This window comes from Thalassophryne amazonica, chromosome 1 (assembly GCF_902500255.1).
Source record: "Thalassophryne amazonica chromosome 1, fThaAma1.1, whole genome shotgun sequence".
Classification (NCBI taxonomy): Eukaryota; Metazoa; Chordata; class Actinopteri; order Batrachoidiformes; family Batrachoididae; genus Thalassophryne; species Thalassophryne amazonica.
Window position 1 is genome coordinate 111,683,355 of NC_047103.1, and position 18,319 is coordinate 111,701,673.

The following is an 18,319-nucleotide window of genomic DNA, read 5'->3' on the forward strand; positions in this document are numbered from 1 at the left end:
TGGTACTTGTAATAAGTGTAGCTTATTCGTAGCTTTGGAGGCCAGGCTGGGCGAATTGGAGACTCGGCTCCGCACCGTGGAAAATTCTATAGCTAGCCAGGCCCCTGTAGTCGGTGCGGACCAAGGTAGCTTAGCCGCCGTTAGTTTCCCTCTGGCAGATCCCGAGCAGCCGGGAAAGCAGGCCGACTGGGTGACTGTGAGGAGGAAGCGTAGCCCTAAACAGAAGCCCCGTGTACACCGCCAACCCATTCACAGTTCTAACCGTTTTTCCCCACTCGGCGACACACCCGCCGAGGAACAAACTCTGGTTATTGGCGACTCTGTTTTGAGAAATGTGAAGTTAGCGACACCAGCAACCATAGTCAATTGTCTTCAGGGGGCCAGAGCAGGCGACACTGAAGGAAATTTGAAACTGCTGGCTAAGGCCAAGCGTAAATTTGGTAAGATTGTAATTCACGTCGGTAGTAATGACACCCGGTTACGCCAATCGGAGGTCACTAAAATTAACATTGAATCAGTGTGTAACTTTGCAAAAACAATGTCGGACTCTGTAGTTTTCTCTGGGCTCCTCCCCAATCGGACCGGGAGTGACATGTTTAGCCGCATGTTCTCCTTGAATTGCTGGCTGTCTGAGTGGTGTCCAAAAAATGAGGTGGGCTTCATAGATAATTGGCAAAGCTTCTGGGGAAAACCTGGTCTTGTTAGGAGAAACGGCATCCATTCCACATTGGATGGAGCAGCTCTCATTTCTAGAAATCTGGCCAATTTTCTTAAATCCTCCAAACCGTGACTATCCAGGGTTGGGACCAGGAAGCAGAGTTGTAGTCTTACACACCTCTCTGCAGCTTCTCTCCCCCTGCCATCCCCTCATTACCCCATCCCCGTAGAGACGGTGCCTGCTCCCAGACTACCAATAACCAGCAAAAATCTATTTAAGCATAAAAATAAAAAAAAAAATAATAATAATAATATAGCACCTTCAACTGCACCACAGACTAAAACAGTTAAATGTGGTCTATTAAACATTAGGTCTCTCTCTTCTAAGTCCCTGTTAGTAAATTATATAATAATTGATCAACATATTGATTTATTCTGCTTTACAGAAACCTGGTTACAGCAGGATGAATATGTTAGTTTAAATGAGTCAACACCCCCGAGTCACACTAACTGCCAGAACGCTCGTAGCACGGGCCGAGGCGGAGGATTAGCAGCAATCTTCCATTCCAGCTTATTAATTAATCAAAAACCCAGACAGAGCTTTAATTCATTTGAAAGCTTGACTCTTAGTCTTGTCCATCCAAATTGGAAGTCCCAAAAACCAGTTTTATTTGTTGTTATCTATCGTCCTCCTGGTCGTTACTGTGAGTTTCTCTGTGAATTTTCAGAACTTTTGTCTGACTTAGTACTTAGCTCAGATAAGATAATTATAGTGGGCGATTTTAACATCCACACAGACGCTGAGAATGACAGCCTCAACACTGCATTTAATCTATTATTAGACTCAATTGGCTTTGCTCAAAATGTAAATGAGTCCACCCACCACTTTAATCATATCTTAGATCTTGTTCTGACTTATGGTATGGAAATTGAAGACTTAACAGTATTCCCTGAAAACTCCCTTTTGTCTGATCATTTCTTAATAACATTTACATTTACTCTGATGGACTATCCAGCAGTGGGGAATAAGTTTCATTACACTAGAAGTCTTTCAGAAAGCGCTGTAACTAGGTTTAAGGATATGTTTCCTTCTTTATGTTCCCTAATGCCATATACCAACACAGTGCAGAGTAGCTACCTAAACTCTGTAAGTGAGATAGAGTATCTCATCAATAGTTTTACATCCTCATTGAAGACAACTTTGGATGCTGTAGCTCCTCTGAAAAAGAGAGCTTTAAATCAGAAGTGCCTGACTCCGTGGTATAACTCACAAACTTGCAGCTTAAAGCAGATAACCCGTAAGTTGGAGAGGAAATGGCGTCTCACTAATTTAGAAGATCTTCACTTAGCCTGGAAAAAGAGTCTGTTGCTCTATAAAAAAGCCCTCCGTAAAGCTAGGACATCTTACTACTCATCACTAATTGAAGAAAATAACAACCACAGGTTTCTTTTCAGCACTGTAGCCAGGCTGACAAAGAGTCAGAGCTCTATTGAGCCGAGTATTCCTTTAACTTTAACTAGTAATGACTTCATGACTTTCTTTGCTAATAAAATTTTAACTATTAGAGAAAAAATTACTCATAACCATCCCAAAGACGTATCGTTATCTTTGGCTGCTTTCAGTGATGCCGGTATTTGGTTAGACTCTTTCTCTCAGATTGTTCTGTCTGAGTATTTTCATTAGTTACTTCATCCAAACCATCAACATGTCTATTAGACCCCATTCCTACCAGGCTGCTCAAGGAAGCCCTACCATTATTTAATGCTTCGATCTTAAATATGATCAATCTATCTTTATTAGTTGGCTATGTACCACAGGCTTTTAAGGTGGCAGTAATTAAACCATTACTTAAAAAGCCATCACTTGACCCAGCTATCTTAGCTAATTATAGGCCAATCTCCAACCTTCCTTTTCTCTCATAAATTCTTGAAAGGGTAGTTGTAAAACAGCTAACTGATCATCTGCAGAGGAATGGTCTATTTGAAGAGTTTCAGTCAGGTTTTAGAATTCATCATAGTACAGAAACAGCATTAGTGAAGGTTACAAATTATCTTCTTATGGCCTCAGACAGTGGACTCATCTCTGTGCTTGTTCTGTTAGACCTCAGTGCTGCTTTTGATACTGTTAACCATAAAATTTTATTACAGAGATTAGAGCATGCCATAGGTATTAAAGGCACTGCGCTGCGGTGGTTTGAATCATATTTATCTAATAGATTACAATTTGTTCATGTAAATGGGGAATCATCTTCACAGACTAAGGTTAATTATGGAGTTCCACAAGGTTCTGTGCTAGGACCAATTTTATTCACTTTATACATGCTTCCCTTAGGCAGTATTATTAGACGGCATTGCTTAAATTTTCATTGTTACGCAGATGATACCCAGCTTTATCTATCCATGAAGCCAGAGGACACACCAATTAGCTAAACTGCAGGATTGTCTTACAGACATAAGGACATGGATGACCTCTAATTTCCTGCTTTTAAACTCAGATAAAACTGAAGTTATTGTACTTGGCCCCACAAATCTTAGAAACATGGTGTCTAACCAGATCCTTACTCTGGGTGGCATTACCCTGACCTCTAGTAATACTGTGAGAAATCTTGGTGTCATTTTTGATCAGGATATGTCATTCAAAGCGCATATTAAACAAATATGTAAGACTGCTTTTTTGCATTTACGCAATATCTCTAAAATTAGAAAGGTCTTGTCTCAGAGTGATGCTGAAAAACTAATTCATGCATTTATTTCCTCTAGCCTGGACTATTGTAATTCATTATTATCAGGTTGTCCTAAAAGTTCCCTGAAAAGCCTTCAGTTAATTCAAAATGCTGCAGCTAGAGTACTGACGGGGACTAGAAGGAGAGAGCATATCTCACCCATATTGGCCTCTCTTCATTGGCTTCCTGTTAATTCTAGAATAGAATTTAAAATTCTTCTTCTTATAAGGTTTTGAATAATCAGGTCCCTTCTTATCTTAGGGACCTCATAGTACCATATCACCCCAATAGAGCGCTTCGCTCTCAGACTGCAGGCTTACTTGTAGTTCCTAGGGTTTGTAAGAGTAGAATGGGAGGCAGAGCCTTCAGCTTTCAGGCTCCTCCCTGAGCCTGGTTCTGCTGGAGGTTTCTTCCTGTTAAAAGGGAGTTTTTCCTTCCCACTGTCGCCAAGTGCTTGCTCACAGGGCGTCGTTTTGACCATTGGGGTTTTTACGTAATTATTGTATGGCCTTGCCTTACAATATAAAGCGCCTTGGGGCAACTGTTTGTTGTGATTTGGCGCTATATAAATAAAATTGATTGATTGATGTTTCAAGTCCAAGAGTTGTTCTGGCTCCCTTGCTGAAGACGTCGAGGGCCTAGTAGAGCCAGTCCGTTCGCTTCTGAGGATAGCAGTTTTCCAGAGGATCCTGCGTGCCACATGTGCTCCAGTTGTACCTTCAGTCTTTGGTACTTCTCAATTTTCTCATACTCCTTTCTGATGTTGCTGTCAGCTGGGATTGCAACATCAAAGGTCAGCTGCAGTCTTCTTGTCCTTGTCAACCACTATTATGTCTAGTTGGTTAGTTATGTCTAGTTGTCTCATCAGACCAGAGAATGTTTCTGTGTAGGCTCTCAGTTGTCCATGTGGTTTCCATAGTAGAGAAGCTTGAATCTTAGACTGGAATGGGTTGCTTGACGCGAGGACGTTTCGCTTCTAATCGCAGAAGCTTCCTCAGCTAAATTTCTTGCTCTGGTAGTCTGACTTATGTCTTGACGCTTGTAGAGAAGAATAACAGAAGCCAGCAAAGCTGGAGTTTAAAAAACTCCATTTACGGCACATCGCAGCCGCCTTCTCTGGGCCCGAGCTCATTTGAAATGGACAGACACAAAGTGGAAAAGTTGTCTTTGCCTTGCACACAGTTGCTCTGAGAATGGTCCTGAAACACTCTTAAACTAAGACTCTCAGCTGGATGTTTTCAAGTTAAATTAAGACCTCTCAGAAAGAAGCTTTATGATCTCACCTTATCCAACCATCAGATCTTTAGCTTTCAAGTAGTTCTGGCAAACACTCACAGGTGAAAGCTAAACTTCCATGAGGAAAATAATAAGAATAAAAAACAGCCTACCGTTGTTAACCAGAACATGGAGAGAAAGACCTTGGTCCTTGAACATCTGAGCAAACTGCCAGACAGATTTCAGTGAAGTCAAGTCCAGGTAGACAAACTCCACTGTAAAAAGAAAAAAAAAAGAAAAGAAAAGAAAAAAAAAAATCCCATGAAAAAAGAACCTAAAAATATGACATTGGGGATTATTGTGACAAAGATGACAAAAATTAACTCCCCATGAAATGTAATGTTTTCCACATTTTCCCAAGTGCATTTTGTTAACAGAACAAGGAATTTTTAACACATTTCTAAACATCCTTGTTTTATTTTGGATGCTTACATTATTTTACTTTGCACATAGAAACAAAATTATTTCACGTAAACTACCAGGGTCAAAATTATTAGCCTCCTTAAGAATTGAAGTTTTTGTTGAATCACAGCACAAACCACTGTTGTGCAGTGATGTGTCTTAACTTTGTAAAGCTCAAAGCTTGCAAAAGCAAATTAAAACTGAGGATTATTTTCCAATGTACACACAGTATAACAGCTTCAGTGAGGGTTTGAGCTGTCACTTTAGAAAGCCATGCCAAACAAAAGAAATCAGTTAAGACTTGAGAAAAAGAATTGTTGAGAAGGAGTTATCACAATGAATCCAAGTGTCCAGAACTGGAGTGAGAAGGATCACGAAATTCAAAGAGAGCCACACCATAAAGAACAAAACTGACAGAGATGGGAAGTGAAACATTTCAAAGACTGTAGAAAGAAAGCGAGTGAGTGATGTGTCTAAAGACCCAAAAACAACTACCAAGACAGGAGTGAATGACTACGCAGCATTAGCCAAGTCGCCCTGGAAAAGAGCCAAAGCACCTTGAGCAGCTGCATGGTCCATTTTCCAAAAGTTCAAGAGCTTGAGACAACACGGACTTTACATTATTGAGGAAAGGCCTCCAAATTAACACCCACACATTAACCACCTCAGGATCACAATTAATGAATTGGAGCTGGAGCCATTAGATAAAAATGTGACATCAATCGATAAAGCAAGAAGCGCCTGTGTGCGAGTATGTGGCTCGCATATCTCTCCATTTGTTAGATGCGCCCCAGCTTTTGGATATGGCTTGTGCATGGCATGATGATGTACATCCTTTATTATGACAATTTTGGGAATTACTTTTCAAAACCTTTATTTTGATTAACATTGTAACATATGTACTTCCAAGATGGAGCGGCTCACTGATGTTACTGGTAGCAAAGTTAAACAGCATCAGATAGTTCATGCTGCTTGCACCATTTGACAGTATACGGTGGCCCTGAAGTGCAAAACACAAGAGGAAACCGCACAGCACAACAGCAAACCGCACAACACAACAGCAAAAGAGAAATGACAACAACATTAACCAAAACGGAAAAGGTATAGGTACCTTCGGGCGACATGAATCATCGCTGATTGGATGGGCCACCGTTCAATCAGCAACACGAATCGTTGCTGATTGGAAGGTGGTCCATCCTGTCCTGTGAACCAGAAGGTTTACATGTTTTCAAAATATGAGCGGCGCTAGTGAAAACGTACGTGCTCTCCAACCTTCCTTTTCTCTCAAAAATTCTTGAAAGGGTAGTTGTTAAACAGCTAACTGATCATCTGCAGAGGAATGGTCTATTTGAAGAGTTTCAGTCAGGTTTTAGAATTCATCATAGTACAGAAACAGCATTAGTGAAGGTTACAAATGATCTTCTTATGGCCTCAGACAGTGGACTCATCTCTGTGCTTGTTCTGTTAGACCTCAGTGCTGCTTTTGATACTGTTGACCATAAAATTTTATTACAGAGATTAGAGCATGCCACAGGTATTAAAGGCACTGCGCTGCGGTGGTTTGAATCATATTTATCTAACAGATTACAATTTGTTCATGTAAATGGGGAATCTTCTTCACAGACTAAGGTTAATTATGGAGTTCCACAAGGTTCTGTGCTAGGACCAATTTTATTCACTTTATACATGTTTCCCTTAGGCAGTATTATTAGACAGCATTGCTTAAATTTTCATTGTTACGCAGATGATACCCAGCTTTATCTATCCATGAAGCCAGAGGACACACACCAATTAGCTAAAATGCAGGATTGTCTTACAGACATAAAGACATGGATGACCTCTAATTTCCTGCTTTTAAACGCAGATAAAACTGAAGTTATTGTACTTGGCCCCACAAATCTTAGAAACATGGTGTCTAACAGATCCTTACTCTGGATGGCATTACCCTGACCTCTAGTAATACTGTGAGAAATCTTGGAGTCATTTTTGATCAGGATATGTCATTCAATGCGAATTCTTCTTCTTACTTATAAGGTTTTGAATAATCAGGTCCCATCTTATCTTAGGGACCTCATAGTACCATATCACCCCAATAGAGCGCATCGCTCTCAGACTGCAGGCTTACTTGTAGTTCCTAGGGTTTGTAAGAGTAGAATGGGAGGCAGAGTCTTCAGCTTTCAGGCTCCTCTCCTCTGGAACCAGCTCCCAATTCAGATCAGGGAGACAGACACCCTCTCTACTTTTAAGATTAGGCTTAAAACTTTCCTTTTTGCTAAAGCTTATAGTTAGGGCTGGATCAGGTGACCCTGAACCATCCCTTAGTTATGCTGCTATAGATTTAGACTGCTGGGGGGTTCCCATGATGCACTGAGTGTTTCTTTCTCTTTTTGCTCTGTATGCACCACTCTGCATTTAATCATTGGTGATTGATCTCTGCTCCCCTCCATAGCATGTCTTTTTCCTGGTTCTCTCCCTCAGCCCCAACCAGTCCCAGCAGAAGACTGCCCCTCCCTGAGCCTGGTTCTGCTGGAGGTTTCTTCCTGTTAAGAGGGAGTTTTTCCTTCCCACTGTCGCCAAGTGCTTGCTCACAGGGGGTCGTTTCGACCGTTGGGGTTTTTCCGTAATTATTGTATGGCCTTGCCTTACAATATAAAGCGCCTTGGGGCAACTGTTTGTTGTGATTTGGTGCTATATAAATAAAATTGTTTTGATTTGATTTGATATGAATATGACGTTATATTGGATATGCTGTCGACAGTTCGTAAGATAAACATTAGTCTTCGTATGCTGAAGACACATTTAAAAGAAGACTAAATTATTCCCCACTCCCGGAGGTGAGGTGTGCAATTCTGATTGAGCTGGAAGGATCGGGGCAACTCTTCGGTTATCGGACTATGTGGCAAGCTCTTGAACAAAAACACAGGATTCGCGTTAATCGTGATGTAGTCATGAGGTTATTGAAATTTGAGTCATGTCATGAGGTCATGAGGTTATTGAAATACCCATGTAGATGGGCATGTAGATACCCATCTACATGCCATATGTAGTTTGGACCTATGGAGTGATGGGCACATCTTGTAAACCTCCTGCGTGTTCTCAAAGCCGTCCCTCGTGGACTCAGTTGTAATTTAGTCTTCTGTGCGATTTGCTGTTGTGTTTTGTACTTCAGGGCCACCGTAACAATAAAACGTTTGACAGCATCCCAGCAAATACTTTTACTGTGAAAGGCATGCTGACAGTGTTCCTTGTGACTGAGTTTAACTTGACAATGCTGATGTTAGTTAAAATCATTTTTTGTGCTAACACAAAGAAATTTCCCACTATTTGAACAACGTTTCAGTAAGTACAGAATCTGAATAAAATCTTATTTGCCGTGAGTTCAAGTTAAAATAAACTGTTCAGAAGGTGGAATACTGTGTTTCAAATATTCTAAATGTTCTGTTTCATTTTGTCTGAGTCTCTTCCAATAACCTGTTTAACTCACTCGATGCCATTGACTCTAAAACGCGTCTTTTCCGATAGTAATGCCCCGCGCCAAAGACACGTCATCAAGCCAATTTCTTTTCTTCTCTTTTCTTTTCTTGTGGGATGTTTGTTGTTGACATGGACATAGAACTCAATTTTCTATGGGTCTTGAAAAAAACACTCAAATGCTGAAGAAATCCTGGCACTGGGATGTTCTGAACTTTGAAAATGGCTGGCACTCAATGAGTTAATAGGAATCATTTTATTTTCATATAAGTGATAAAACAGATTTTAAAAATATGAAATACTATACGAGGTCTATTAGAAAAGTATCCGACCTTATTATTTTTTTCAAAAACTATATGGATTTGAATCACGTGTGATTGCGTCAGACAAGCTTGAACCCTCGTGCGCATGCGTGAGTTTTTTCACGCCTGTCGGTTGCGTCATTCGCCTGTGGGCAGGCTTTGAGTGAGCACTGGTCCACCCCTCCCGTCGGAATACCTTTGTCTGAGAACTTCCTGAGAGACTGGCGCTTTTCTTGATCAAAATTTTTTCAGAAACTGTAAGGCACATCCAAGTGGACACCGTTCGAGAAATTCAGACGGTTTTCGGTGAAAATTTTAACGGCTGATGAGAGATTAAGGAGTGTTACTATCGCTTTAAGGACAGCCCACGGCGCCCCGAGCCGCTGTCGTCAGCCTGTTTCGAGCTGAAAACTTCCGAATTTAAGCCTCTGTTGATCCAGGACGTCGTGAGAGAGCAGAGAAGTTTCAGAAGAGGTCAGGATCAGCAGTTTATCCGGACATTCCACTGTTAAAGGAGATTTTGTAATGAAAGACGTGCGGACGGATTCGCGCATCGGCATGCAGCCGCTCATCGCACGGCGCCACAGCAAAACACCTGTCCGTTTTAAAGCATTGGAGATCATTGTAGATGAATAGCCTATAATTTTTTGCACCTGCGTATAAGTTTTCCCCTCTCCAATCAACTTTTTAATCAAACTATGCTGTTCTTCTGAACAATGTCTTGAACGTCCCATTTTCCTCAGGCTGTCAAAGAGAAAAGCATGTTCAACAGGCGCTGGCTTCATCCTTAAATAGGGGACACCTGATTCACACCTGTTTGTTCCACAAAACTGACAAACTCACTGACTGAATGCCACACTACTATTCTTGTGAACACACCCTTTTCTACTTTTTTTTTTTTTACTAATAGCCCAATTTCATAGCCTTAAGAGTGTGCATATCATGAATGCTTGGTCTTGTTGGATTTGTGAGAATCTACTGGTACCTTGTTTCCCATGTAACAATAAGAAATATACTCAAAACCTGGATTAATCTTTTTAGTCACATAGCACTACTATTATTCTGAACACTACTGTAGTTTGTGGTCATCTTTACAAAACACACTAAGGAACGTTATCTTACTCTATGGCCAAACTCCTACCAAGTTAGTTACTGATTATAACCTTAAAATCATCAAATGACAGCAACCAAATGTATTAACTAATATCTTTCTTTGTTCAACATCATTTTAATTTGATATGCCAACACCAAACTGAATCCTGTTATTATTTTGCAGTGTAAGTGATTACCCCCCCCCCCCCCCCCCCAAAAAAAAGTAAACTTCCTACAGGCCCTGCACTAGTTATCTAAATTTAAGAGAGTACGCCATCACCTTGACATAAAGGTGCTACAAATCACTGTGACAAATGTGTGCAGTTGAGTCCTAATATTAAATGTGTGTGTTACCTTTGCCTTTGGTGTGTTCTTGATGAATCTTCTGGACAGCCATGATGCCCTCTTGCTGCTCGATCCCAGCTGGACATGATGAAGATCAGATCACTTGATGGCAGCAGATATTAACTTCATCACTAACTTACTGCAGTAACAGGAAATTTTATGCAAAGTTAATAGGATCCTGTAATGTTTTCCATCTAATCTGTGCATTTGTCCCCAAACATGGAGCAGAATCTGCCATGTAACCCGAAGACTTGCTGATGCTCTTGGGGAGTGCTGCTCCTCTATGTGGCTTTACAGAAGTTGGAAAAGATCAGTTAAATCTGTATCTGTTTGGAACATGATTCTCAGTTGGATTAATGACTGGTCTTCAATTTACAGGTCCAAAAGTAGCTGGACAGTGACCTCTGTGGGGGTGAACTGAAGACCTAAATCCATAGAAGAAGACCATCAAATCTAGAGGAGCTTGAAAGACTTGCCAAAAAAGAATGGGTTGGAATTTCTCAGGAGACATGTCTGAGACTTGATGAAAACCACATAAAAAAATGACTGCAGGCTGTTAACCAGCAAAAAGGACACACAATTGACTATTAACATCAGGAGGGCTAATGATTTTGACCTTAGTAGTTAGTTTTTTTTGCGGGGGGGGGGGGGGGGGGGCAGCACAGTGGATTAGTGGTTAGCACTGTTGCCTCACAGCAAGAAGGTCATGGGATTTATTCCCACCTGTGGCCTTTATGTATGGAGTTTGCATGTTCTCCGTATGTTTGCGTGGGTTCCCTCCCACATCCAAAGACATGCAGCGTTAGGTAAACTGGAAACTTAAAATTGTCTGTAGGTGTGTATGCAGGTGTGAATGTGTATGTTTGTCTATATGTGGCCCTGTGACAGACTGACTTCCTGTCCAGGGTGACCCCGCCTCACACTCTATGACCGCTGGAATAGGCTACAGCCCCCCCCCCGCCAACCCTTAATTGGAGTAAGCGGTTGAAGATGAGTGAGTGAGTTTCACAAAGCAGTCTAGCCTTTTAGTCTACTAAACTTACTTTATCAACTACGGTTAGTTACCTAACATTGGCTCTTGAATCTCCATTTCACACAGATGGCAAAATTAGTAGATTAGCCGTCCAACGTTAGTCAACAATTTTCATGGGCATAAGCGCCCTCGCAAGTGCTGTTGTCAAGAAATGCCTCCAATGCGTGATAGTTTTGTTTACTTCCGGGTTGGTAATCTGCTACAACCATGGGCGTGTCTGCTGCACCAGAGAAGTGTTCCCGGAAAAAGGCCCTACATTCTTCAAAGTGGAGGAAGCTCTCCTTTTGGAGGAATACGAGCGACGTAGGAGTGCTACTGAGTGTTCCAAAGGAACATCGGTCTCAGCTGCTAAAAGATGTGCTTGGGAGGAGATCGCAGTGTCTCTCAATAGGTAGCTGGACAAATCACCCGATGTGCAGGATAAGTGCCAAACTAACATCCCTCACGATCTGGCACACAGTCGACTTGGAGACATGAATGGTGTCGCCGATAACCTGCTGAAAGGTCCCACAGGTGTAAAACCTCAGCGCATTCAAAACCTGAAGAAGGACTGGCCTGGCATTGTCCCTCCTCGCTTGGTGGTTGATGGCTGGAGCCATCATGTCCACTATGAAGTGGATTGTAGGTGGACAAAAGTAGTATCGCTGTTGAACCTTGATGTCCGTAAACATCTCCAATGGATTATTCTGGTGCCAGAACACCTGCTCCCACTGCAAGGCTCTCCTTCCTTCCTGCTCCACCAAGTGGTGGTACATGACAGCCGCCATTTTTAAGGTAAGACACTGAAGTTTTATCGACTAAAATAAGATAAGCCTCCTTTGTTGCAGGCTAAAAACTTTAGTTGGTTGACACGAAACTTTAGCCGACTAAGCGTTTTGTGTAGTGAGTAATGTCAAAAGATTAGTCAACTGAGTTTAATCAACTAAACAAGATTAGGCCACCTTATGAAAATGGGCCCAGGACGGCTCAGAAAGAGTCACAGGTTTCTATGGGTGTAATCTGAAAAACTTTTTCTTGTTATACCACCAGTCACAGCTTCATGGTGGAGAGGAAAAGAGGTGAGCTTAAAGCAACATTTTGCCAGGAGGAACACGGAAGACTGTGTTTTCTTGTGTGCATGTGAACTTTGTTCCATATTCTTGTTGAATGCAATCAATTAAACATGAAAATCTACACAAGCAGTGGTGGGCACAGTTCTGCTAACCGCTAATTATCAAAGATAATGTCTTCATTATCGGATTAGCTTTTCAGATAACTTTGAAAACTATCATCGGACTAACTATCTTCCGATAGGTTTTGGTCTGATAATTTTGACTGCTAATATTTTTGCAGATGTGACAAACAAAGCTGAATAGTTACAAACATCTATGAGATCTAAAATCAGTTAAGCACCTACCTGTTAAATGTTTTATAGTAGATGTGCAGTTCTATCCTCCATAAACAGAGGACAGCTGGTTCTAGAAGAAACCACTCTATCCTCTGCAGGCAAAGGAGAACTGGTCACAAAAAAAGGCTCATTTCCTTTGACCCTGATATGAGTTCTTTTGATACTGATATGCTGGCAATATCACCCAAGTCATCCAGAGGCATACAGCTTTAACTTATGGTTTAAATTTTAACGAAACTAATTTCGGACAAGTTATTTAAATTAACGTCACATCTCAAGTTTTATAAAGTGAAAATATCAGATATATGTTTTAGTTTTAAAGTAATGCACTAATTTTGAAGGTTTTATTGTGGACATGCTGGTGGTGCATTATGGGTAACAGTACAGTCATGACAGGAGAAATACATTCGAGTCGCTCTGATCAGGCTCCACACGGACAACAGCATTAAACTCTTTATATATTGTGCCTAAAACTCCCGTGAATATATTCTCTGGGTTTATAGATGTTGTTATTGTGTTTGTGTTATACTCAACAAAAATATAAACGCAACACTTTTGGTTTTGCTCCCATTTTGTATGAGATGAACTCAAAGATCTAAAACTTTTTCCACATACACAATATCACCATTTCCCTCAAATATTGTTCACAAACCAGTCTAAATCTGTGATAGTGAGCACTTCTCCTTTGCTGAGATAATCCATCCCACCTCACAGATGTGCCATACCAAGATGCTGATTAGACACCATGATTAGTGCACAGGTGTGCCTTAGACTGCCCACAATAAAAGGCCACTCTGAAAGGTGCAGTTTTGTTTTATTGGGGGGGGGGGGGGGGGGGGGGGATACCAGTCAGTTTCTGGTGTGACCACCATTTGCCTCATGCAGTGCAACACATCTCCTTCGCATAGAGTTGATCAGGTTGTCAATTGTGGCCTGTGGAATGTTGGTCCACTCCTCTTCAATGGCTGTGCGACGTTGCGGGATATTGGCAGGAACTGGTACACGCTGTCGTATACGCTGGTCCAGAGCATCCCAAACATGCTCAATGGGTGACATGTCCGGTGAGTATGCCGGCCATGCAAGAACTGGGACATTTTCAGCTTCCAAGAATTGTGTACAGATCCTTGCAACATGGGGCCGTGCATTATCCTGCTGCAACATGAGGTGATGTTCTTGGATGTATGGCACAACAATGGGCCTCAGGATCTCGTCACGGTATCTCTGTGCATTCCAAATGCCATCAATAAAAAGCACCTGTGTTCTTCATCCATAACAGACGCCTGCCCATACCATAACCCCACCGCCACCATGGGCCACTCGATCCACAACATTGACATCAGAAAACCACACGACTCCACACACGCTGTCTGCCATCTGCCCTGGACAGTGTGAACCGGGATTCATCCGTGAAGAAAACACCTCTCCAACGTGCCAAACGCCAGCGAATGTGAGCATTTGCCCACTCAGGTCGGTTACGACGACAAACTGAAGTCAGGTCGAGACCCCGATGAGGACGACGAGCATGCAGATGAGCTTCCCTGAGACGGTTTCTGACAGTTTGTGGAGAAATTCTTTGGTTATGCAAACCGATTGTTTCAGCAGCTGTTCGAGTGGCTGGTCTCAGATGATCTTGGAGGTGAACATGCTGGATGTGGAGGTCCTGGGCTGGTGTGGTTACACGTGGCCTGCGGTTATGAGGCTGGTTGGATGTACTGCCAAATTCTCTGAAACGCCTTTGGAGACGGCTTATGGTAGAGAAATGAACATTCAATACACGAGCAACAGCTCTGGTTGACATTCCTGCTGTCAGCATGCCAGTTGCACGCTCCCTCAAATCTTGCGACATCTGTGGCATTGTGCTGTGTGATAAAACTGCACCTTTCAGAGTGGCCTTTTATTGTGGGCAGTCTCAGGTTGCTTCTCATTATTTTTAATTGGAATCATTGCAATCGATTCTTGTTTGCTATTTAACATCTTGCTTATGTCAAACTGTCTGTCGTCTTTGTTCCAGAGTAATATATATATAAGATGTCTGAAATTCAGTTTGCGTTTATTAAATTCTACGCATCTTAAGGCCCAGTCACACGGCACTTAAAGGGTGACAAAGCCCTGATGAAACAAGAAATCTGGACTTTCGTTGGCATCGTTTAACCTTTGCGCACCTTTGTTCCTGCAGCTGGTGCTTCATCAGGATTTTTAAACTGTTGAAAAATCTGAACAAAGGGCTACGAAAACCTCAATTCGTCTGTGTTTCGTTTTGCTGTCGTTCTTGACGTTTTTTAATCATTTGTGTAGTTTTTGTAACGTTATTGTTTAATTTGACTTCGTTGGAGCAGCTGAACGTTTTCACACAGTGCAGAAGCCGGTTTGTGAGCGCTGAGGCTGCTGCTGCTTTATGTACCATTGGAAATTACAGGGCAAACTCAGCCTGCTTGCTTGGATTTTTTTTATGTGTGTGTGTGTGTGGGGGTGGGGGGGTGGGGGGGGGGGCAGCTTCAATGGGCTCAGGCACCTTACATAGGCCAAAATTAATCTTTTGTGTGGATGTAATTCATTATTTTGCCACAAGCAACTGTTGAATTGGAAACAACAAAAAAGTTGTGTAATTTCTGACGGTACTTGAATGCAGCACAGTGACCACAGTGCATTTTTTTTTTTTTTTTTTTTTTTTTTTTAATCGGAGCAAAACGGAACGCGCGCAGTGTGTCATCAGACAGTGAGGATTCTGATGAGGAAGGAGATGATCCCTCTTTTGTTCTGGATGAGGAACCAGAGCAGGTGATCCACTGACATGCGCACAGATCTCCACAGCTTCTGTTTGCAGTTTCTCCAGGACTCAGGTGCTATGAGCTCCGTCCCAGCGCTGAGTCCTGGAACTCGGAGATGCAGACACACACTGCTCCATCTGTGGCTCCAGGCGTGTTTCGTTAAAGCGTCGAGATTGTGAGCTTCGGCTTTGTTAATTTCCTTTCGTCCCTTTTGCGCTCTTGCTTCGCAGACTGTTTGGTGATAAAAGCTCTTTCGTCAATCCTTTTGTCAATGAACTGTGACTTTTTTACTTTTTCCCTTCATTCAGGAATCATCATGTGCCATGTGACTGGGCCATTAAACGTAGCAGACAGGGATTATCTGGAATTTTGTTTTGGCAAGTTTTCACAGTCTCTAGTGCCATCTACTGGCCAATAATGTTCATGACAGTATTCACCCTAGTACTGAGCGTCCAGTAGATGGCAGTGTTCTATTTATTTTGACACCATTTATATCAAACGGTTATCTAATTACAACTTGGCTTTTTTTTTTTTTTTTAAATGCCTTTAACAAAAAAAGGCATATTTTACAAAAGCACGTTTATCTGTAAAAAACACACGACACACCTCACATTAATGTGTTGGTTTACACAGAATGAATGAGTCAACCAATCAGTGTTAGCGGAGGCCCATTTTACCCATAATCCTTTGCCATCTGTCTGTGTTTGTTACAAAACTTCAGATTTAGTGCATTATTTAAAATTAAAAGATATGTTATATTTTAACTTTGTACAAACGACAGAATTGACATTAATGTAGTTATTCTAACAGTATTATTTTTATTTATAAACCAAACCATAAGCAGTAGCTTCCAGCAGGAGGCAGGGCACACAAAGACAGAAGTGCTGACTCATTGTTTGGGTCTGTCGTCGCCTTTGATGCTACCAGAAGAGATTGTGGTGTTAAAACTCAAAATCAGCCACCAGGGATGGCAGTTAGTAGTTGCAAGTGTACCGGAGACAATATTGGAAGTTATCGGTTATCTGTAGCTTCCGATAAATCTTTGGGTGGTTTATCATTTTGGCTTTATAAAAGATAACTTTTCAGTTAGCTGATTATCTGTTATCAAAGCTAATTTTTTAGTTAACTGTGGCCACCACTGACAAGCACATCTTGACTGTTTCATATCAACTCTATTGTGGTGTGGAGGCAATTGTAACAACTGGGTTACTGTCCAACTGCCCATGGAGCTGACTGTTTCTCCTAACATCACTACACTAATTTTTAAAAACCTTTTGCCTACAGAGTTGAGTAAATTCATCTTCACGCTCCATTCACAGATTCTCTGACCTGTTTGTGTTCTGCTTCCTAAACCAGGTGAGAGTATCAGTGGGCCACTGAGTGTTCAGCCAACAGTAAAGGCAGCATATTTGCACAGTAGCCTACCTATTATAACATGCATGCCCAGGCTGGCCAGGTGTCTCGCAGTCTCAAAACCCATTCCTCGAGTGCCCCCAGTCACAATGGCAACTTTTCCATTTTGTTCAGGTAAGACTGTGTAACAGGAGAGAGGTACCACATGAGAACATGATGCAATCCTTCACAGGCAACAGCTCTTTAGTACAGAGGCACTTTAACACTCACAATGGGAATGTATTTCATCACTGTTTTTAATGCTTATGAAACCATGTAATGCATATGAAAACATGTCACATCCTGGTATTTCGTCCATATTTTCTAAGTGGCATGTCGCTGTCCATGAAGAAACATTCGTGTTCAGCAGGCAGCATTGAGAGTGCGCTCTCTCGTATGTATATACGGCTCTGGAGACCATCCACCTCCTCTGCTAACACCGAAAAGGAGGCAGACAACCAGCAGCGAATTACTCTATTTCATTGGCTGAGAGCTCCTTCCACACAGTGGTTCTGCTTGGCTCACACAGAGGCAAGACAGGCTGGTTCCCACCCCTGTCTTTGCAACTCTGCATGTTTATTTTTCACCACGTTTTTTTCACTGGCACTCAAAATTAAAGCAGTAAAATAATAAATGAATGTCTCAAACTGCCCGTGTGTCACGTCAATTTCAGGTAGATTTCTTCTTTGTCAAAAATAAGTCACTGCACGAAATGCCAGACTCAAGAAAATTAAAGTAATAATAATAAAAATGTTTGTCCCTCCCACAATCTAATTCCACTCTCCTAGAGCGTCAATAACAAATACATGCCAATGACATCATCAAATTTGCATAATTGGCAAAACTGGTGATCATGTCATTTAGCAACTTCTAACGACTTTTAGGACGGCCAATAGCAACTTTCCTTAGTGAGGAGTTGGCAACAGTTAAGACCTTGTACAAGTGATGTTGAGTACATTTCAATTCTAATTGTGACCAAGGGGTGTAGTCACTCCAACCTTGTGTATGCAATATATTGACAAAGATTTTGCATATCAAGGTGAAAGTTGTTACACGTCACGAAAACCCTCATCTGCGTCATGCTATGGAATCCAGGGTTAAACACCAGCACACCTGCCTATGTATACATAGATCCCTAACAGGTACGTCCCTTCGGCAGCTCCCTTGTTTGCACTCGAGGGTCGCCACAGCAAATCTGCGTTTAATTGATACAAGTTTTACACCGGATGCCCTTCCTGAACTAACACCACATTGCATGGTTAAATGTGGCAGGGATGGTGGTTTGAACTGGGTACCTTCCGCACTGAAACCAAGTGCACAAACCACTTGGCCATGACCCCTGCTCACCGATAATACGACAAACATACTGTACTTACTGTACCATTAATCTTGACAAGTTAACGGTATTATATGTTTCTATATTCCACTTCTGTCTAAGTTTTGCAGTCATCCATCCAAGTATCTGTTGGCTG

The 18,319-nt window shown here is 41.8% G+C and overlaps 1 protein-coding gene across 2 annotated transcripts in view; it reads right to left on the reverse strand.

Moving 5' to 3' along the window:
- The window catches only part of dhrsx (dehydrogenase/reductase (SDR family) X-linked), a 107,908-nt gene that overhangs the window by 37,582 nt on the left and 52,007 nt on the right, over nucleotides 1-18,319 (reverse strand). For both annotated transcript variants that reach the window (XM_034173502.1, XM_034173496.1), the window contains exons 2-4: nucleotides 16,881-16,988; nucleotides 10,277-10,345; nucleotides 4,769-4,870 (exon numbers count right to left, since the gene is read on the reverse strand). In XM_034173502.1, coding sequence (XP_034029393.1) covers nucleotides 4,769-4,870; nucleotides 10,277-10,345; nucleotides 16,881-16,988 — 279 coding nt within the window. The remainder of the gene's footprint in view (nucleotides 1-4,768; nucleotides 4,871-10,276; nucleotides 10,346-16,880; nucleotides 16,989-18,319) is intronic.